Genomic DNA, 21,432 nt, shown 5'->3' with positions numbered 1-21,432 from the left:
CGGGGCTTCCTCTCTGTCGCCGCCCCTGCCTTTAGCAAGCAGGACGTCCTTGTCCAGGGCCTGGTCTCTCCTGACAGGTCCCAAGTGAGACAGAGGCTCCCCATCTGGCCTCTCGGAGCTTTCTGGCTGTACTTTTGTCAAAGGCAGATTTGTGTGGGGTTTGGGCGATCCACGATACTCTCGGTATCTCTCACCAGCAGCCCCGTCATTCAAACACATCCATTCTTCGATCCCCTTAATCATCCTAAGTGACCAACAGTCAAAGTTCCTCAGAGAGAACTTCACACACACACACACACATACACACAAAACAAGGCGGCTGCGGGTCCTACACGGATCCCCGTGTGTGCCCCAGCAATACTTTCATTCATCCATTGAAAACGTCCCAAGTGACCAAAGAGTTACATCTATTCAGTGATTTTTTAAAAAACAAAGATGGCATCTTATTTAGAAAACATTATCCATTCACACTTGGGAGAGGTTCATACATTTTATTCATTCTTGAAATGATTCTAGATAAACCAGGGGACGGAGGGAACGAGGCGGTGGAAGTGGGTTTGGGTTTGCGGGTTGTAATACAAGGAAGGAGCCTTGTAGCGCTGCGGGCCGCTAACCAAAAGGTTGGCGGTTCGGGCCCACCAGCCAGGCTGAGGGAGAAAGATGAGGCTCCCGCGAAGCCTGCGGGTCACTTCTACTCTGAGTCAGAACTTACTCCAAGGCCGTGGCTTTTTGCTTTGGGTCATGAAGGCTCCAGAGGGGAAGCCTGCAGACCTGCAATGGGAATGAACAAATCCACAGGCTGTGGTGCGATTCCTGCTCACAGAGACGCTAGGCCAGCGGAGAACCGCTCCACAGGGGTCCCAAGACTGCCCATCTTTACGGAAGCACCCTGCCTCATCCATCTCCCTCAGAGCAGCTGGTGGGTTTGAGCCTTGGACCTTGCAAGTTAGCAGCCAGTGTGCCTCCTGGGCTCTTTTGCCTTGTGAGCAAAAGAGGGGCAATATCTCTTCTGATTTCCTGCGGGAAGGGGCTCCCCTTAAGATGGGCCTCCCCCCTCTCCTAAAACAGTGAGCAGTTCTATACTGTGAACTTTCCAAGACTTGGTTTCTGGTCACCCTCAACCTTATCGGGCCTCTGGCCAAGGCCACCCCCCTGTCCCACCTCCTCCTCGGACTTGGGCCAGGGGCCTGGGTCTCCCTGCTGTTTCTACCGGCTTCAGCTGGTCTCTGAGGCGGGGCCCAAGCACCTGTCTTTTTTAAACGCTCCCCAAGTGACTGGGAAAGTTGTGCTGGTGACTCAGTGGGTCTGAAACCACTGGCGGCTTCTTGGGAGAAAGATGAGGCTTCCTACACTCATCTCATCGAGAGTCACTGTCTGAGACACCCACAGGGCCAGTTCCGCCCTGCCCTGCAGGCTCGCTCCGAACCAGCATAGACCCCGTGGAAGTGAGGGGGGGCGGGGTGTTCAGCTCACTCCTGCGATGTCAGTGCCATTTGACAAAGGAGACACACACTCGTTCTCCAATCTGCTTCTCGCGCCATAAGAATTCGCAGGGGGCTTCTGCCCCAGTCAGTCGGTGTTTGTGTGTCAACACGGCCACGCCGAGTCGCCAGCTCTCATGCTGCCAATTGGGATCGTTTCTAAAGTTTTAGTTTTCATTTTAGGTTTTGATTTTTTGCTAATCTAAAGAAATGCTGTCAGGAATGTCCTCGTAGCCCCTTTCATTTTGCACCTCTAATTTCCTGAGGACTATCCGATAGGATTTGAAGCTGAGAAGCCCTTGAAGAACCATTCCTCAGAGTTATATAGCTCGGTCATTGCAGAATCTCTTAGAAACACACCCCTCCCCCCGGCTCCCTCCCCCCATCCCACCCACCCCCCTCAATACATTAAAAGAAAATCTCAGACATGTAATTTTACCTTAAGTCTGTCTGAGTGCCCGGCTAGGACTTTAAAACAAAACCACAAACATAACGGCTGTGCGTTTCCTACTGCTCGCTCCTGTCTCCTCCCCGTTTCTGTCGCGCTGATGAGCTCTGGAGTGACAGTGGTGGCTGCCGGGACGCAGGTTCTAAACAAAGACCACATGGTGCTGCCTTGGGCTGGTGTGTCCCTTTCCTGTTTTGTTTATTTTCTTGTCTTGCAGGGCAAAGGGACCCCAACCTCTTCACCAAAAGGGCCAGAGAGTCAATATTTCAAGCTTTGTCTGAACTGGCTGTGTTGCAATAAAACTTTATTTACACAAACAGGCAGAGGGCCACCCTTTACTCGCCTCCCTGCTGTGGGAGATCTCACCTTCTGAATGTGGAGGGCTGCTGCTCCCTGGTGGCGTGACCGTGTGCTTCTGTCCCTGTATTTCTAACTAGACGCCACGGCCTGCTAACTGGATTCAACTTCAACGGTCTTGGCACAAGTATTTCCCAAGGGGTTGTGTTAGTCTGGGTAGACTAGAGAAACAAATTCATAGATACTCATAGGTATATAAGAAAGAGGTATATGATACAAGAGCAATTGAACATTGAGAAAACGTCCCAGCCCAGTGCATAAGTCTAATATTAGCCCATAGCTCTGATACCAATCTATAAAGTCCTCTTCAGGCTCACGAAACACATGCAATGACGCCGAATGCAGGAGGATCACAGGCCAGTGGGTGGGAAGTCTTGTGGATCCAGTAGTGGTGGAAGCATCTCAGCGCCGGCTGGGGTCTCTACATGGCTTCTCCGGATCCAGAGGTCTGGTTATATCAGGGTAGGTCCATGTGGCTTCTCCAGCTCCCAGGACACAGGATCTATCAGCGTAGCGCCATGTGTCTTATCAGTAGAGCCTCCAAGGGAGTGAGCAGAGAGAGAGAGAGAGAGGTCTCTTCCACCTCCAAGGAGGAAAATCCAGGAGTTCCCAGCATCCTCGGGGAAAGCCATGCCCACACAGAGGCCTCACTGGTTGTGACCCGATTGACAAACTAGACTCCACCCCTTCACTCTGAATCCTCTCAAGGCCCAAACTGACACCAGATGATGTAACTACCACAGGGGTGCTGCTGCTGCTGTTGTTGTTACTGCTGCTGTTGTTGCGTAGGTTCCAACTCGCAGCGACCGTGTGCACAACAAAGCAAAACACTGCCTGGTCCTGCGCCATCCTCACAACTGCCCTTGCACCAACGCCGTCACCACGTCCACCCATCTCCTCAAGGGCCTTCCTCGCTTCCGCTGCCCCTCTGCCTTACCAACCACGATGTCCTTCGCCAGGGCCTGGTCTCTCCTGACAATGCGTCCAACCCACGTTCGCCATCCCTGCCTCTAAGGAGCATTGTAACTGTACTTCTTCCAAGACAGACTTGCGGTTGCTCCGGCAGGCCGTGATGGTTTCAGTATTCTGCACCACCGTTCGAATGCGATTCTTCTTCGGTCTTCCCTGTGCTGTGTCCCACTCTGGCAAACCTGCGAGGTGACTGAGGATGCCACGGCTGGGGCCAGGCGCACCTTAGTCCTCAAAGTCACGTCCTTGCTCTTCAACACTCTCAAGAGGTCTTGCGCAATGTGTCACTTAACCTCTTGCCTGCTGCTTCCGTGAGCATTGATTGCAGATCCAAGCAAGAAGAAATCCTTGGCCACTTCCGTCTCTGCTCCGTTTACTACGATGTGGCTGACTGGTCCAGTGGGGAGGATGCGGGTTCTCTACATTGAGGAGAGCTGAGTTCTCGTGAAGTACCATAAGCTGAAGCCAAGTCAGGTCTGGAGCCCTGGTGGCGCCCTGGGATAAGCACCAGACTGTTCACTGTAAGGTCAGCAGTTCGACCCCAGCCAAAGAGAGGATCCCATCAAGATCCACAGATCGGAACCCCATGGAGCGGTTCTAATCCACCCTGCAGGGTCGCTGTGAATCAGAATTGACTTGATGGCAGGGGTGGTGGGTGACAACTAGGTTCTGTTGTTCTTGTTGACAGCGTCCATGTGACAGCTCCTGACCTCACAACTAGCAAGGAGCCCTGGTGGTGTAGTGGGTGCACGGTGGGCCACCAACAGCAACATCGGCAGTTCAAAACCACCAGTAGCTCCACAGGAGAAAGTTGGGACTTTGAACTGCCATCACGAGTTACAGTCTCTGAAACTTCACGGAGCAGTTCTGTCCTGCCCCATTGGGGTCGCGGTGAGTCAGAATGACTCGGTAGCAGTGAGTTTGGGTTTTTTGCTTTGATTTTTGAGTCCTAACTACCGCGGAGCCCGGGAGTGCTGTCGGGCAGGCGTCAGACTGCTAACCTCAAGGGCAGCGGTTCAAACCCACAAGCTGCTGCAGGAGCAAGATGAAGCCGCCTGCTTCCATAAAGAGTATAGACAGGCTCAGAAACCCCATAAGGCAGCCCTCCTCTGTCTTGTAGGATCACTGAGTCTGGATCTACTCTGATAGGAATAGGTCTTGAGGTTGTTTCTTTATTTATAGTTTTATTGTTTTCTTGGGGGCTCATACAACTGATCACAATCCATCCATCCATCCATTGTGTCAAACACATTTGTACATTCATTGCCCTCATCATTCTCAAAACATTTGCTTTCTACTTGAGCCCTTGGCATCAGCTCCTCATTTTCCCCCTCCCACCCCCACCCTCCCTCCTTCACAAACCCTTGATAATTTATAAATTACTATTATTTTGTCATATCTTACACTGTCCGATGTCTCCCTTCATCCACTTTTCTGTTGTCTGTCCCCCAGGGAGGAGGTTATATGTAGATCCTTGTGATCAGTTCGCCCTTCCCTCCACCCTCCTGATATCGCCACTCTCACCAATGGTCCTGAAGGGATCATCTGTCCTGGATTCCCTGTATTTCCAGTTCCTAACTGTACCAGTGTACATCCTCTGGTCTAACTGGATTTGTAAGGTAGAATTGGGTTCATGATAGTGGGGGGAGGAAGCATTTAAAATCTAGAGGAATGTTGTAGTTTCATTGTTGCTACACTGCACCCTGACTTCCTCCCCACGACCCTTCTGTAAGGAGTTGTCCAGTTGCCTACAGATGAGCTTTGGGTCCCCAGTCCACATTCCCCCTCATTCACAATGATATGATTTTTTTGTTCTTTGATGCCTGATAACCTGATCCCATTAACACCTCGTGATCACACAGGCTGTTGTACTTCTTCCATGTGGGCTTTGTTGCTTCTCCGCTAGATGGCCGTGTGTTTATCTTCAAGCCTTTAAGACCCCAGATGCTTTATCTTTTGATAGGCGGGCACCATCAGCTTTCTTCACCACATTTGCTTATGCGCCCATTTGTCTTCAGCGATCGTGTCGGGAAGGTGAGCATCATGGAATGCCAGTTTAATAGAACAAAGTGTTCTTGCATTGAGGGAATACTTGAGTGGAGGCCCAATGTCCATTTGCTACCTTAATATTTGTTATTTTAAGAGTAATGGGTTTGTTTAGGTTTTTCCCTACTTTTTAATCTATATTTTCTACTTTTCTGTCTCTGCTTTTCTTCTCATAACTTAGGCTTCAAAAAAAATGACAAGCTCCCTCCCCCGAGCAATTCCTATTGTCCTTACATTAGCTGCCATGGAGGTGACCCCTGGCTCAGGGTGACCCCTGTGTCCCATGGGCCGATTCTCCTGCCTGGTCCTGCTCTGCCGCCACGGCAGGCGCAGATGGGCCTGCCCTGTCCCTAAGGCCTTCACGGGCTGGTTTCAGAAACAGGTAGCCCGACCTTTCTTCCTAGTCTGTCTTCATCGGAGTGAACCGCTGAAACCGGCTCAGCATTCTCTGGACACCCCAGCCTCCGCTGACAGATGGTGGGCTGGCTGGGAGCCGAGCCTCGGTCCCCCTGAGGGAGAGGATCCCTCTTCCACAGCTCCCACCACGGCCCCGCTAGCATGCTCTGCAAGTGCACCCGCCATTCCCAAGGCCATTGGTTCTTGGTCGCCACCCCACACAGGCCAGCCCCAGCACGGAGAGCCACCGCACCCCGCCGCCGTGGTAGCAGCGTGCCATCCTCCCCAGAGCCAATGACAAGGATGACTGGCCTCCCCCAGAAGAGATGGCTGGCATGTCAGGCTCGGGCGCGGGAGTCATTTCTCAGGGCCTGTTTGTACTGGCTGACCGAAGCCAAAGTGATTTTTTGGACACTGAAGTCAATTTTTCACAGCGACGCATCGATCAGATGATTCCCCTCGTAAAACTAATTCAAAAATGCGTGCCGGGCGGAAGCCGGTCTCCTTTCCCAGCCTCCGTCTTTCCGCCCTTCCGCCTGGCTTTGTGGTGCTGGCTGCGTCCCAGTGGCCGCTGGCCAAAAGCAACCAGGCGCTGCCCTAGCGCTGAACTGGAGGTGCGGGAACAACTGAGAACGGGGCGGCCCCTGCCCTGCCCACCACCCACCACCGAGATGGAGAACTCCAGCAGCCTCCCCATGCTCCCCGGGCAGTTCAGATGGCCAGGTGCCAGCTCACACGTTAGGCTGCTCATGGAAAGGTTTGAGTCTGCCCAGAGGTACCACAGAAGAAAGGGCTGGCAACCTCCTTCCCAAATCTTGGCCCGTGAGAGCTCAGGGCATGGATTTCTTTCTGGCAGGCATGGGCCGCCAGGAGTCAGGGTCAGTCTTCCCCCATGCCCGGCCCAGCCCAAGACCAGCCCTGGACGAACTGCTGCAGACGGAGTCCGGAAGCTTCTCAGCCTTGAGCTGGTGGAGCCTGCCTCCCCTCGCCCACGCTGTGGTCACGCACTTGGCTGTTAACTGAAAGGTCAGCCGCCAGAACCCCTAGCCCGTCCCAAAGAAGAAAGGTGTGTGTCCTCGGAGACAGGTCTGCTCTGCCCCGTGAGGTCTCTGAGAGTCAGAATCAACCCTGTGCGCTTTGGGAGAGGGCCGTGGTGAGTTGGCTGTAGAATCCTCGTCTTCCATGCGGGAGACACGGGTGCGAGTCCTGGCCAGTGCACACCACACACACACACACACACAGCTTGTATGTTGTGATTGAATCTGAACAGGTTTCCCCGGGACTCCAGGGCTCAGGCAGAGTAGGAGGAAAGTCCCGGTGATCCAGTTCTGGAAACCCAACAAGGAACGGCCAGTGGAGCACACCGGTCCGGCAGGCAATCAGCCTGTCCAGGGGGTTGGCGCAGGCCCCGGCGTCATCTGGTTCCATTGTGCATGAAGTCGGCCCACCCCACCCACAGAACACCATCCCGCTCACCCCCCCTCACCTCTCCTGCTCCTCGCCCATAGGTACGTCTGGGAGAAGGACGGGGCCACCCTGGGTGTGGAGGGCAACCCCCGTACCCGCCTGGACAAGAACGGCTCCCTGCACATCTCGCAGACGTGGTCGGGGGACATCGGCACATACACCTGTCGTGTGCTTTCGGTCGGAGGCAACGACTCCCGGAGTGCCCACCTGCGGGTCAGGTGAGGGTGCACCCTGTGCCCACAGGAGAAGGCCCCAGGCGCAGAGCAAACCAGTCAGTCCCCACCAGGCAAGCCACGAGGTCTAGTGTGACACACCCACCTGCCCCCCATCCTCCGGGCTGTACCCCAGCAGGGGGATGGGACTGGTGCTGGGCAGGTGGGCTCCGGAGAAGGATCTCCAGGCATCGGGCTGGGAGGCATGGGTGCCAGGGCAGCTTGAGGTCCCCCACCATGCCTCTCTGTCCCCCAGGCAATTGCCCCATGCCCCTGAGCGCCCAGTGGCCACCCTCAGCGCCACCGAGAAGCGAGCTATCAACTTGACATGGGCCAAACCCTTCGACGGCAACAGCCCTCTGCTCCGATACATCCTGGAGATGTCTGAAAACAGTAAGGCTGCCCCCACCCTACTCCACCCCCTACCACCACCCCCGACGCTGCCAGGACCTCAGGGGCCCTCGGTTTTGTGCCTCTGTTGTTCGGGATCATGGGTCAGTTCCAACCCATAAGGACCCCATGAACAACAGAACGAAATGCTGCCTGGTCCCACACCATCCTCACAATGGTTCTCAGCCACTGTGTCCATCCACCTCCTGGAGGCCCTGCCTCTTTCACACTGCCCTTCCACGCGGGATGCCCTCCAGGGACTGGTCCCTCCTGCCAGCATGTCCAAGCCCCTCCATCAGTGCCTCTAAGGAGCACGCTGGCTGTACTTCTTCCAAGGTTCTGTTGGCCATCCAGGGGAGCTCCGGTGGCCTAATGGTTACAAGCTGGGCTGCAACCCACAAGGTCAGCAGTTCGAAACCACCGGCCGCTCCTCGGGAGAAAGATGGGGCAGGAGTTCTGTGCCCATAAACAGATACAGTCTGGGAAACTCACAGGGGCAGCTTGCTGTGAGTCAGCCTCAACTCGAGGGCAGTGAGTTAGTGAGTCGGCAGGCCGTGGCACTTCCCGCGCCTCTCTGAGCCTCCCATTTCTCCTCCGTAAAATGTGCCCGTGGTGAACCTTGAACAGGGTGACGGGTGAGGGGCCGCTGTTTGTCCTTTCCCTTTGGCTGCGAGCGGGTGTGGGTTTACAGAGCAGATCGGTTTTCCATTCAGCAACTCAGACTCCTGTTATTCCAGCTCACTGCTGTCCCCATGTCACATCCCTCCTCCCCCTTCCTCCCCGTGCCTCCTCCTTGCCTGGCCCTTCTGCACCTGTGCTCAGACACAGCTGCCCTTCCGTGTTCGGTGGTGGATTGTTCTAAGGTGTGCCTGCCCCCTCATGTGGTTGTTCCCCGATAGAGCTGTCTGTTATCCGGCTGAAGAGTCAGCCTCGGGGTGCGTTCAGGCCCAGAGCTGAAGGGGGACTGAGGACCAGAGTCTCAGGGGCTCCTCAAATTGCAGCGCCCTCCCCCTCTATCCAGTGGCGCAGTGGACTGCAGGCCAGGCTGCTAACCTCAAGGTCAGCAGTTCAAGCCCACCAGCTGCTCTGTGGGACAAAGAGGAGGTTTGCTGCTCCCCTAAAGAGTTGATGGTCTCAGACACCCACAGGGCCAGTTCCACCCTGTGGTCGCTATGAGTCAGAATGGACTCACTGGTAGTGAGTTCTTGAGTGGCCTTGAACTCTTGGGCCTTAGAAACATACCAAGGTGACTGTGTCTCAGTTCCCAAGAGCCCTTGCTTCTTCACCCAGCACCTCTGGCCCCCGACCCCAGTCACCGGCTAAGGCACTGGAGAAAGATGGCGTGGTTGACTGCCTCTTCCCCTTGCAGGGCCAGGCGCTCCTCGGCTAGCCTGTGAGGTGTGGCCCCTGCTGGGAGGGGGGTATGGTAGTTCCCCCAGCTTCCCACTCTGCCCCACCTTCTGCCCCTGCAGACGCCCCCTGGACGGTGCTCCTGGCCAGCGTGGACCCCGAGGCAACCTCAGTGATGGTCAAGGGCCTGGCCCCAGCCCGGTCCTACCAGTTCCGACTGTGTGCCGCCAATGACGTGGGGAAAGGCCAGTTCAGCAGGGACACGGAGAGGTGAGGAGGCCCGCTCCCTCCACGGCTACCGCTCCCGGTGACGCACCCAAGGTGGGGGAGGCGGGGGACAGCCAACATCAATACGCACCCCGCTGGAGTTCTCTCTGACCCTCGGGACTCAGGCTCCAAATCTGTAAAACGAGTTCAAAGATGCCCGCGCCCTACCTGCCCGAGTGCTGGAAGGTGTGAATGGGACAGCAGGAAATGAGCCATCCCTAGAGGGTGCCCAAGGGGCCCTGGTGGCACCAAGGGTTAAGTGGCACCAAGGGTTAAAAGAGGTTGGCACTCACCAGTCCCTCCACAGCAGAGAGGTGGCTGGCTGCTCCGCTCCAGAGCCTGTGGAGTTAGAATCATCTGGCCAGGCAGCCAGTTTGACTTGGCTTTCTGGAAGGTGCAAACGGTTAGCATTAGGCTACTAACCCACAAGTGGACAGTTCGGGTCACCCCAGAAGCCCCTTACAAGAAAGATCTGGTGACCAGCTTCTGAAAAACTAGCCACTGAACACCTTAGGGAGCAGAGTTCTTCTGGGGGTGGGGGGAGGGACACAAAGGCAGGAGGGTGGGCAGGAGTCATAATTGGACTGTGAAATCACAGGTTCGGAAACTCACCTGCTCAGCCCTGTAACACCCACTCCCCCAGGCCACCAGCATTGTTGAAAGGGTGTGACGCTCCCGAGGGACTTAGAACCTCATGGGGCTACAGGTTGGGGCCCTTGTACGACACCGGTCATCGGTCACCAAAGCTTTTTATAAGATGAGGGGAGTCCAAAATAAGACGATGGAAATCGAATCAAAGTGGGTAAACCCTTCTGAGAAGTTCCGGCACAATGGCCCCTTCTTGTGGGTGAGGGCGTCAGACGTTTGCCCGTGGGAGATGCCGCTGTCTTTGGGGTCCGTTTCTCCTCCATCTCCGGGCAGGTGGCAAGTTCTGACTGCCTCGGTCCCTTAGAACCAGCGGGCACCCCCAGTGAGAAAGACGAGGCACAGGGCGCAGGCCCCGAACTCAGGCTCCGGCTCCCAAAAAGAGGCCCTGAGTCTCTCACTCAGAGACCCCGGGCTTAAGGCCATCCTGTGGGGTGTACTGCAGTTCCCACATGCTCGAGCCATGGTTTGGGTGGGGGGTGAGCTCTCTAACAGAAAATAGAAGGACCAGCCATGGGTCTGCATTGAGGGTGGCCACTGAGACCACATGTGTCCACTCTCTGTTGAGCACCTACTGTGTACCACGCCCGGAGTGGGCCACAACAGGTGTCAGGAACAAAGCAGCAGGGTCCCCAGCCCCGCCTGCAGCTGCAAAGCCACAGGGGAGAGAGAGGCCCAGTGGGGTCCAAAGAGGACCCCATGGATCCCACAGATCCCAACCCTCCCTGTCGCCTGAGGCCACTCGTGCCCGCCACCAGGCAGAAAATTAAATCACCCGGCCCTGAGCTTTGGAGGCAGTACCGTGTGCAAAACACTTTGGACGGCTAGCCATCAGAATGGGTGGGGCGGAGAGAACATAAAAATAAATAAAAAAAAGGGAAAGACATCCATCAAAAATAATTAACTTCTGTCTGTAACGGATGCATGTCCTCTGGGTGAAAAATGTGCTCAGGTGGAACGCAGGCTCTGGGCTGCAGAGGTGAGGCTAGGGAGCTTTCGCATTCCGCACCCTGCCTTCCCCCCACACACACACCACTGCCCCAGCCTGGGGCTCCCTCATTGACCCTTGCCCCAACTGCAAAACAATAAAAAATAAAAAAAAAACAGGCATCATTGTTTGAACACTCACAGTCCGGAATAGCCGGGGTCCATGCACCCCAAGTTTCTGGAAGACGCTCCGCTGGGGTGCGCAGCAGTTAAGTGCAGGGAGGCTGCACCTCCCTCGGAAGGAGAAAGGCCTGTCGGTCGGCCCGTGAGGACCCTGCCTGGGACACCCCCTGCCTGGGACACCCGTAGGGCAGTTCTGTCCTGTCCTGCAGGGCTCCTGTGAGTCAGAATCAACTTGGCCAAGCCGGACCACCACCACCTGTGAGCTTGGCTTTTCTGGTATCAGTTCATTGGGGGGAGGGTCCTAGGGCCGTAGTAGTCGAGGGGCTGCTGACCACAAGGTCAGCAGTTTGAAACCACCAGCCGCTCCATAAGAGAAAGAGGAGGCTTTCTGCTCCCGTGAAGAGTTGCGTCTCAGAAACCCACAGGGGCAGTTCTACCCTGCCCTAGAGAGGTGCTCTGATCATCACTGACCCAGTGACCAGGAGTTGTGGGTTTTTTAAGGCCCTTGGTCTCAGAGGACCCTTGGCCAGTCTTCTAAGGCAGGCACAGGGCAGGGGTTCAGGGTGGGGGGGAGGGGGGTTGTTTTTCATCCTTTCTGAAGATACAAGCTCAGAGTGCACACACAGCAGCCTAGTGGGGGATCTGTTATGCCACAAGTCCCAACTGGCCTCACTCATGCCCAGGGCCTTCCGGGACCGGGCAGGGAGGAGCCAGGCTGCCCCTCGGAGCCCCGGAAGCTCCTCTGCTTGACCCGGAGCCCACTAGCAGACAGCAGCCTCCTCACTCTTGCCGATTTCCCATCCAGGGTCTCCCTCCCCGAGGAGCCCCCCACAGCCCCCCCTCAGAACGTCATTGCCAGCGGCCGGACCAACCAGTCCATCATGATCCAGTGGCAGCCCCCTCCTGAGAACCACCAAAACGGCCTTCTCAAGGGGTACACCATCAGGTAGGCGCCCCTGCCCCCGAGGAGGGTGCAGACCCCAGACCCGGGAGGCAGGGAGGGGATGGGGAGGCTCTGAAGCCGGTTAGAAAACCATGCACATTCTCAGCAGCCCTGCTCCATCTAACAAGCCCGGGGGCCCCCTGCGTGGCAACAGGACACATTCAGGTTAGACATCTGGATGAACTTCCAGCAGCAGGAGCCTGGGATGCCAACAATGTGGACCCAGGAAGTACTGTGACTGGGCAAGTCTGCCTGAGGTCAGCGCTGCCCTGCGGGGAGACCCACAGGGGGACAGGGCCAGAAGGAGCTAATTTACCTGACTCCAGGACTCCGCCCAGGCCCAGCGTGACATCAGGCTGATGGTGAAGTTGGAAAGTGGACCTTTGGATCAGGCTAGAACACGCAGGCCAGTTTCCTGGACTTCTGTTTGCAGGGCTGTCCAGGGCCCCGCTCCTTGTCACCCCCCTCGAGCTCTGAAGGGGGAGCAGGGTTTGCCTGTGGCTGGTTAGAGGTGGAGTGTGAACTTCCTCAGCTAAGCACTTTGACCTGCTGTTTGCCTGGCCGGCCTCAGAGCCCTCCGGGCAGTGCTAACGCATCACCCCTCTCGATGTTGCTGACCCAGGGTTCTGGGCCGTCCTAAAGCTCAGCTACCCCCAAACAAGGCCCCTTTCCTGGGTTGCAGCCACATCCCGGTCTTCCTCCTCCTGCAAAGCAAACATTCCTCCCGGGCAACCAGCTTGGAATTGGGGCGTAGGCACAAATGGGTCTGCACTGAAGCATTAACCGAAAGGGTGGCAGCCAGGCCGGCCCAGAGACGCCGGGGAACCTGAGGGCCACAGTCCTGCCCTGCCGCTTGCAGGCCCGCCGGGAGTGGGGACCACCGGGTCAGTCGCCGGCCTGGTGTTGGCTACCTCTGGCTGTTTGCGTGAACTGACAGCCATGTAGTTGGGTCCGTGGTGGTGCCTTGGTCTGGGCCCCAGTTCACAGCCACCCTGGGTGGGTACAATGCAGTGCGATGCGGCCCGTCCTGCTTCATCCTCAAAGCGTTCTTATGCCCAGCCACCGTGTCCATCCACCTCCTGGAGGGCCATTCTCTTCCTCGCTGCCCCTCCACTTGACCAAGCACGGCGTCCTTCTCCGGGGGCTGGTCTCTCTTGACAGCATCTCTATAGTATGTGAGACCAAGTCTCGCCGTCCTTGCCTCCTCGGTGCACTCTGGCCATGTGTCTGCTGAGTGTTGGCTCGTGGGGCAGTCCGCGGGACTTTCAATATTCTCCACCGGCACCGTCGTCGTTCAAATGCGTTGATTCTTCTTAGGCCTCCCTGACTCACAGCCCAACTTTCACGCGCAATCGAAGCTCCCCAGCTTGGGCCAGGCTCCCCTTGGTCCTCAAAGCAGCATCCTTGCTTTGCAATACTCTAAAGAGGTCTGGCGCGCCACATGTACCTGGTGCAACTCAGGGTTTGACAGTAAAGCCAGACACAACTCCAGCTCCCCCTGGGCACTCCTGACCCTGCAAGGGCCCCTGGGCCACGGGCGGTGGCTGTCCATGGGACACAGCGCTGTGTCAGGCAGCACAGCTGTCCCAAGGCACAGAGGAGTGAGCCCAAGTGAGCACGCCGCCTCTGAGCCCGCTGTCCCCTTCCCCTCCCCTTCCTAGGTACTGCCTGGCTGGGCTGCCCGTGGGGTACCAGTTTAAGAACATCACAGATGCCGATGTCAACAACCTGCTGCTGGAAGACCTCATCATCTGGACCAACTATGAGATCGAGGTGGCAGCCTACAACAGCGCAGGACTGGGCGTCTACAGCAGCAAAGTCACTGAGTGGACGCTGCAGGGAGGTGGGCAGACCTCCCTCCCGGCCCCGCCCCTGTGGGCCCCTCCCAGGGGGCCCCAGCCATGCGGGCTCCATTCCTGCGTGCCTCGTGTCTGCGGGTCCTGCCCTCATGCGTCTGCTCTGAGTGGGGCCCTGTATCTGTGGGTCTCCTACCTAGCAGGGCCTGTGTCCCTTTGGGCCCCCCACCTGTCAGGTCCTGTGCCTGTCAGGGCCCGAGAACCTCTGCCTGTGTCGTCTCTGTTCCCCAGACCCTCCCTATTGCATTCTGGGCTGGACTCTGCCTCCCACCCTCTACAGCAGGAAAGCTGGCTGGGACATGGCCAAGGGCAGAGGTTCAGGGACACAGGGACTTCCAGCCAGCATCACATTACCCCAGAGCCCCTGCTGCCATCCCTTATAGCTCTCATTCCACTGTGAAGGGGGCAGAGGGAACGAGGGGTGTAAGTCCACCCAGGAGGTGGGCGGGGTGGGGGTACTAAGCCTGTCCCCATTTCTCTCCCTCCCTGGGTGAGATACTCAGCTGGGCCTGCACCCACTCTACCCCCTACCCCTTTCTTATTGCCCCCAGTGCCCACAGTCCCTCCGGGCAATGTACATGCAGAAGCCACCAACTCCACGGCCATCCGCCTCACCTGGAATGCCCCCAGTCCCCAGTTCATCAACGGCATCAACCAGGGCTACAAGGTACGGCTGCCGGCGCTGGTCCCGGGGGTGCCTGGAAATGCTCGTGGGGTGGCATGGTGGGCGCTGGGTGGCTGGGGAGGGGGAAGAACAAGAGAAGGATCAGGAGGGAGGCTCAAGTCAGGCGGAGGACACGTGATAAAGGCAGAGGACACACGGACCGGTCCAGGCCACGCATGGGCACAGAGCAGGAGCTACCCGGTTTGAGACCCAGACAGGGCACAGTCTCATGACACTGGGCTCTAAGCTTCTGGGCATCGCTAGCGACTACCTCTTAGCCCTGGCCTCAACTTAAGTGGACACGTGATACTGGACTGAGCTCCTGGGGCCGGGCGCGCCCAGCATGGTGTTCTGGGGGTCTGGGGCAGACTCGGTCACAATCCTGCCCACCACTTCCCGGCCCCTGGACATGTTCTTTAATCTGAGCTTCATTCAGTCACTCCGTTTTGAGTGAGCACCTACTGGGTGCGCTGTGCTGGCAGCTGAGGACCAGAACCCAGCTGAAAATAGACAACTCCGTCTCCCCTGGGTGTCTGTTCCTTCTACAGCAGGTCTCAGGCAATGGGTTCAGTAATAGGACTAATGGTCAGCTGGCGCCGGTGGTTGTTAGGTACTGTCCAGTCGGTTCCAGCTCATCGTGACCCTCCCTGTGCCATCCTCACAATTATCCTTACGCTGAGCCCAGGGCTGCAGCCGCCGTGCCAGTCCGTCGTCCAGGGTCTTCCTCTTTGTCGCTGCCCCTCCATTTTACCAAGTGCGATGTCCTCCTCCGGGGACTGGTCTCTCCTGACCGCACGTCCGCAGTACACAGGAGAGAAAGTCTTGCCATCCTTGACTCTCAGGGACACTCTGGCTGTGCTTCGTCCTAGACAGGTCTCTTGTTCTTTGGGCAGTCCATGGTCCTTAAAATAGTCTCACAGCACCGGAGTCCAAATGCGCCCATTCTTCTTCTTTGGTCATTTTTTTTTCACTTTAGTTACAACTATTTATTCACTTTGGTTACAACCATTTTCTTTAAATAAAGAAAACAAACAAACCAGTTATATGAGTATTGGCTTATAATCCACACCATACAATTCAATTGTTCAATCATGTCAAGAAGAATTGTACAATCATCACCGCAATCAATTTCAGAACATGCCTTTTTTCTTGTACTCATTGCTATTAGCTCCTTATCTTCCCCCAACATTCCCTGACATACCCCCCAACAATAAATGCCAACCATTAATCCAATTACTGTCTCTGTAGACTTACTTATCCTGGATTTCATATACAGAAAACATACAACAACAAAACAAAAAAACTAACAACAATTAATTAAATAAAACCTTAATCGAAAAGAAAGTAGAAAATATTTAAAACTAGAATAAATTTTAAATGAGTAAAAAAGATGCTGATCAAATGACAAGGTACTGAATCTTAAGCTAACTACATCTCTAATCATCCACTTTCCAATGGACTCTTCATGGTCCAGGCTGTTCACGTCCCTGGTCGAAGGTCAGAGAGGATTCCCTTTTGTTTGCTTTTTTTTTTTCAATCCTTTTATTAGGGGCTCATACAGCTCTTATCACAATCCATACATACATCAATTGTGTAAAGCACATTTTTACATTCATTGCCCTCATCAGTCTCAAAACATTTGCTCTCCACCTAAGCCCTTGGCATCAGCTCCTCATTTTTCCCCTCCCTCCCTGCTCCCCCCTCCTTCATGAACCCTTGATAATTTATAAATTATTTTGTCATATCTTGCCCTGTCCGACGTCTCCCTTCACCCACTTTTCTGTTGTCCGTCCCCCAGGGAGGAGGTCACACGTAGATCCTTGTCATCGGTCCCCCCTTTCCAACCCACTCTCCCTCTACGCTCCCAGTATCTTCTTCGGTCTTTCTTATCCGGCGTCCAACGTTCAAATGCATGTGAGGTGATTGAAAACGCTATGGCTTCCGTCAGGCTCACCTAAGTCCTGATCTTTTCCATCTTATTGGGACCCTTCCTGCTTTTCTGAGGAGGGCCTCTAACGTGGTCCTGTGCAGCAGGTTGACCTCATGCAACAGTCTCCTGAGCTCTTGACGGCTGCTTCCAGGAGCATTGACTGTGGACCCAAGCAAGACAAAATCCGTGACAACCTCAGCCTTTTCTCCATCGATCACCGTGTTACCTAGTGGTCCCGTGGTGAGAATGTGGTCTTCTTGACATCGAGTTGGAATCCATCCGGAAGGCTGCAATCGCAGATCTTTCTCAACAAAGACTTCAGTCCGCCTCGATTTCAGCAAGTGGGTTGTGTCACCGTATCTCGCACATCGTTAGTAAGCCTTCCTCCGGTTCTGATGCTGCATTCAGATGAATATCATCCAGCGTCGGACAATTGACTCAGCATAAGGTTGAATAAGTATGGCGAGAGGATACAACCCTGACGCACGCCTCTCCTGATGTTAAACCATGCAGTATATTCCCTTGTTCTGTGGGCACGGTGGCCTTGTGCTCCACGTACACGTTCCGCGTGAGCACAACGACCTGTTCTGGAAGTCCTGTTCTTCTCAAGGCAATCGATCATTCGTGGTGATCCACCCAGTCGGATGCCTTTTGCATAGTCAATAGAACACAAGTAAGCATCTTTCTGGTATTCTCTGTTTTCAGCCACAATCCAGCTGGCATCTGCAATGATAGCCTTTATTCCACGTCCTCTTCAGAGTCCGGCCTGAACCTTCGGCAGCTCCCTGTCAATGGACTGCTGCCACCATTATTGGATGATCTTCCGCAAAATTTTACTTGCATGGGATCTCAAGCCTATGGTTCTATAATTTGTGCATTCCGGGTGGCCTTTCTTTGGAACGGGTACAAAATGGATCTCTTCCAGGCGGTTGGCCAAGTAGCTGTCATCCAAATTTCTTGGCGTAGACGAGTTTGTGGAAGGAAACATTTCGATTGGTATTCCATCGATCCCTGGAGCCTGTTTGGGGCTAATGTTTTCAGTGCAGCTTGGACTTCTTCCTTCGGTACCGCTGGTTCTTGTTCCTCTGCTACCTCTTGAAATGGTTGAAGTCGACCAGGACACACCGAGCGTGCTCTTCCTTGCTAACCGCTCCACAAACGCTGGCAAGTTTCAGAGTCTCTTTGGACATTCACTTTGACCTTTTCTTTCTTTCCTGGCTTTTGGGTGACCTTTTGCTTTCTGCGTGTTCGGTGTTCTTGACCTCTCCTGACTCATCGAGTCTTCTGCCTTTAGTGTTTAACGTGCAGCTCTCTTCTTGAGTGTTCTCGAAATTCAGGTGGGATATGGTCAAGTCCATGTTTTGGCTCTCGTGGACCTGTTTGAATTTTCTTCAGGTTCAACCTGCAACTGGTGGTCTGTTCCACAGTGGCCCCTGGCCTGGTTTTAAAGGGTGATCTTGAGCTTCCCCGTCATCTCTTCCCACCGATGTAATCGATTGGATTTCTGCATATTCCAGCTGGAGAAATCCATGTGTATAGTCACCTTTGTGTGGTTGAATAAAGGTGTTTGCTATAAACAAGTGATTGGTTTTGCAAAATCCTATCCTACCATCTCCAGCTTCCTTTCTATCACCAAGACCATCTATTCCAACTGCTGGTCCTTCCTCTTTCTTCCCAACTTCTGCACTCCAGTCACCAAGAACCGTCAGTGCATCTTGATCGCATGTTTGAGCCATTTCAGACTGAAGACGTTGATAGGATTCTTTAGTTTCTTCATCACTAGCTTCCGTGGGTGCAGCACAAATCTGAAGAACAGCTGTACTGATTGGATTTCCTGGTGTGCAGATAGACATCACCCTCTCACAGGCCGCAGTGAACTTCAAGATAGATCTTGACGCGCGTCCTTTTTGATGTGAAGGCAAAGCATCCCTCTGGACGGTGTCATGGCCGGCATAGTCAGCCTGACGAGTCTCTGATTCACAATGGCCAAGGAGTGTCCATTTCAGCTCACCAACACCTAGACTAGACACCTTGATGCCGCCCATCCCGTTTTTAATGACTTTCCACTCTGCTAGACTCATGCTTTGGACATTCCAAGTTCCAGTTACTAACCGATACTTACAGCTGTCTCTCCTCAGTTTGAGTCGTGCCGCATCAGTGGATGAAGCGCCCACAGGCCTGATTCCTGCAAGATGTACTCAGTCCGTGTCTCTGTGGCGACTGTACTTGAGAAGGCAGCCCTCCCTCAGTCATCCTCCGAGGGCCTTCCCACCGAGGGGCTCATCTTCCCGCTCTGTCTCTGACAAGTTCTGCTTCTTCGGTGCATGAGCTTTTCAGGGACTGGCAATGTCTCGGTGCTATGCACGGGCTTTCCGTGGCTGATTACTCTGAAGGGGGCAGCCTCCTCCTTCTTCATAGTCTCTTCTCAGTCTGGACGCTCTGCTGAAACCCGTTCACTTTGGGCGACGCTGCTGGCATGTGAAATACCAGGGACATGGCTTCCAGCATCGCAGCAACACACAAGCCACCACAGTTTGACAGAGACAGACAAATGAAGTGACAGACAAGTGGTGACGCATGCGTATGAAGAGACTGAAAAATACCATGGCTTGAATCAGGCACATTTTAGTCCTCAGAGTAAACAGCCTCGCTTTTCAGCACTTTTTCTTATTTCTTGAAGAACATCACAAGACATTAAGTCAGACTGAAAAAAAAAACACACATTTTTAGAAAGAAATCAGTGGCTGAAATCGAGTTTAACAGAGTGATGAAAGTGCATGACTGTGTATCAAGAATAATTATTCTGCTAATGTATTTTTAAATTGAAAGAATTCATTTTGAACATGTTTACATCAATCTACTATCTTGAAAATAATTTTACTTTGAAGATACATTTTTTATCCACAAAATGAGTCTGATATGTTGGTCAATGAGTAACTGTCTTGGCAAGGCGTATCATCTCACTTGCTTCACCTTGAGTGGTCTTCGTTTGGGAATGATGCGGTCTGTCTACACAGCGAGACAGCCCCCGTAAAGATAGCGCGGGTCTCCGTGGCACGGCTGGGTCTCTGGTCCGTGTTCTTTCCATCAGTCTTTGAGCGTATGACTTCTCAGCACCCTGGCAAGGTCTTGGCCAGCGTGTTTGCCCAGGGCTAGCAGCAGCCGTCGAGCCCAGCGACTCAGAGCCGCCCCTGTTCACAGCGTGGAGCTTCTGGGGCCTCTTGGCCGTTGTCCTCAGGGAAGCAAGCCGCCGGGCCTTCTCCTGAGGGGTCCCGGGCATCCGGCTTTCAGTCGGCAGCCATCTGCCTGCTCAATGTGGCCCCAGGGCTCGGGCATGCACTCTGCCATCGCGCCCATTGCTGTTGGTCTGAGAAGAATGGTTCGTCACTAAAGACTCTCCAGTTCCGCTTTGTTTACGTTTCCTCCTTTTTCCTCTTCCTTTTCTCCGTTCGGACAGGATACGGCATCTGGAGGGATGTTTGTTGTTTTTTTAACTTACTGCAGCCCTTTAGAGCAGCATGGTGGTGCCATCACACACCGCAGTAGCTGCCATCCACATGGTTGGCCGTTCAAAACCAGCAGCAGCTCTATGGGAGAAAGACCGGGCTCTCTACTCCCGCCAGCAGTTAGTCTCGGAAGCCCACAGAGGGCGTGTGAGTCAGCGTGGACTCGATGGCGGTGCGTGTTGAGATTCTTTTTACAAGATAGAATAGAACTGCCCCTGTGAGTTCCCAAGGCTGTCGTTCTGTACAGCCTCGTCTTTCTCCTATGGAGCAGCTGGCAGTTTCGAACTGCTGGCCTTGTAGTGAGCAGCCCAACCTATAACCGCTACACCACCAAGACCTCCTCAGGGTTGGCAGTAGCGGTAGAGGCATCACCAGTTTCAGTGGTCCGTTCAATTCTGACTCACAGCAGAATGTCGTTCGTTCTGTTTGCCATGCCTGGCTTTTCTGAAAGGAGCTCAACTTCCCCCACCCTTACTTAGCCCCTGGGGTGCACAGACCCGCCCACCTCCCAGAGACCTGAGGCCAGGCGTCCTGCATAGCGAGGCCCTCTTGCTTCCAACCCCAGCTGCGTGGGGAGAACACCTCCACTCGCTCCAGGCATGGGAATGGCCAGGAATCCAGCTGTGTAAGTTGGAGATTTCTGGAAGGTTCCGCATGCCCTCAGCACCGGGTCCCTTGGACTAGTCATCTTGCAGCCTTATCACCGCGCTGGGGCAGGCGGGCAGGCGGCCTCGACCCTGAATCACGGAGCTTGTTTTGCTGAGATTGCAAGTAACCCCAGAGTAGTAGCCCCACGCTGCTGCAGCCTGGCCTCGGCCTTTCACGCTGAGCAGAGACCCCGCCCTGGCTCCAGAGGGTGGCGGCTGGGACTGAGCCCCCGCAGCACTGCCCGGCTGGCAGAAACCTCCTAATTGAGACTCTGGGGGAGACTGGGGAGGGAAGTGGGGGCGACCAGAGCGGAGGAACAGAGAAACTGAACTGGGAACAATTAGCTTGCTGCCAATACTAGGCATAAAACTTTTATTCCACGGCTGGGTTGTCAACTTCAAAGCAAATGGCCCCCTAAGGGCCAGGAGGGCTGGCCTGGTAGTTGAGACAATTAGGTCAAGGTCCCATGATGACCCAGAGCAAGAGGGGGTGCAGAAGGCACCCCAGATTCCCAGGGCAAGTGGTGGGGCCACATGCAGCTGCATACTCCTAAGGCTGGGAGACTTTAACTAGGGGTGTGTCTAGGACAGACGCCGGTGGAAGAAGGGTGGGAAGGGTACAGATAGCTCACACTTGTGGGCATCTGCTCCGTGCCCAGGAGGCCTGGCGGTGAGGGGTTGAGAACTTACTGTTAACCCAAAGGTTGGTGGTTCAAACCCACAAGCCTCTCTGTGGAGAAAAAACAGC

General features: G+C 54.7%; 1 protein-coding gene across 1 annotated transcript in view; it reads left to right on the top strand.

The window, feature by feature from the left end:
• SDK2 (sidekick cell adhesion molecule 2) overlaps positions 1–21,432 on the top strand; it is a 291,898-nt gene that overhangs the window by 199,694 nt on the left and 70,772 nt on the right. The window contains exons 13-18 of the mRNA XM_030888129.2: positions 7,206–7,382; positions 7,633–7,769; positions 9,239–9,386; positions 11,944–12,084; positions 13,743–13,924; positions 14,489–14,604. Of these exons, the coding sequence (XP_030743989.2) occupies positions 7,206–7,382; positions 7,633–7,769; positions 9,239–9,386; positions 11,944–12,084; positions 13,743–13,924; positions 14,489–14,604 (901 nt within the window). The remainder of the gene's footprint in view (positions 1–7,205; positions 7,383–7,632; positions 7,770–9,238; positions 9,387–11,943; positions 12,085–13,742; positions 13,925–14,488; positions 14,605–21,432) is intronic.

The sequence above is a fragment of the Echinops telfairi genome, unplaced genomic scaffold (assembly GCF_000313985.2).
Source record: "Echinops telfairi isolate 266 unplaced genomic scaffold, ASM31398v2 ScPeMD7_7458;HRSCAF=8496, whole genome shotgun sequence".
Taxonomy (NCBI): Eukaryota; Metazoa; Chordata; class Mammalia; order Afrosoricida; family Tenrecidae; genus Echinops; species Echinops telfairi.
The sequence above is the reverse complement of the archived record's forward strand: the minus strand, read 5'-3'. Positions and strand labels throughout refer to the sequence as shown.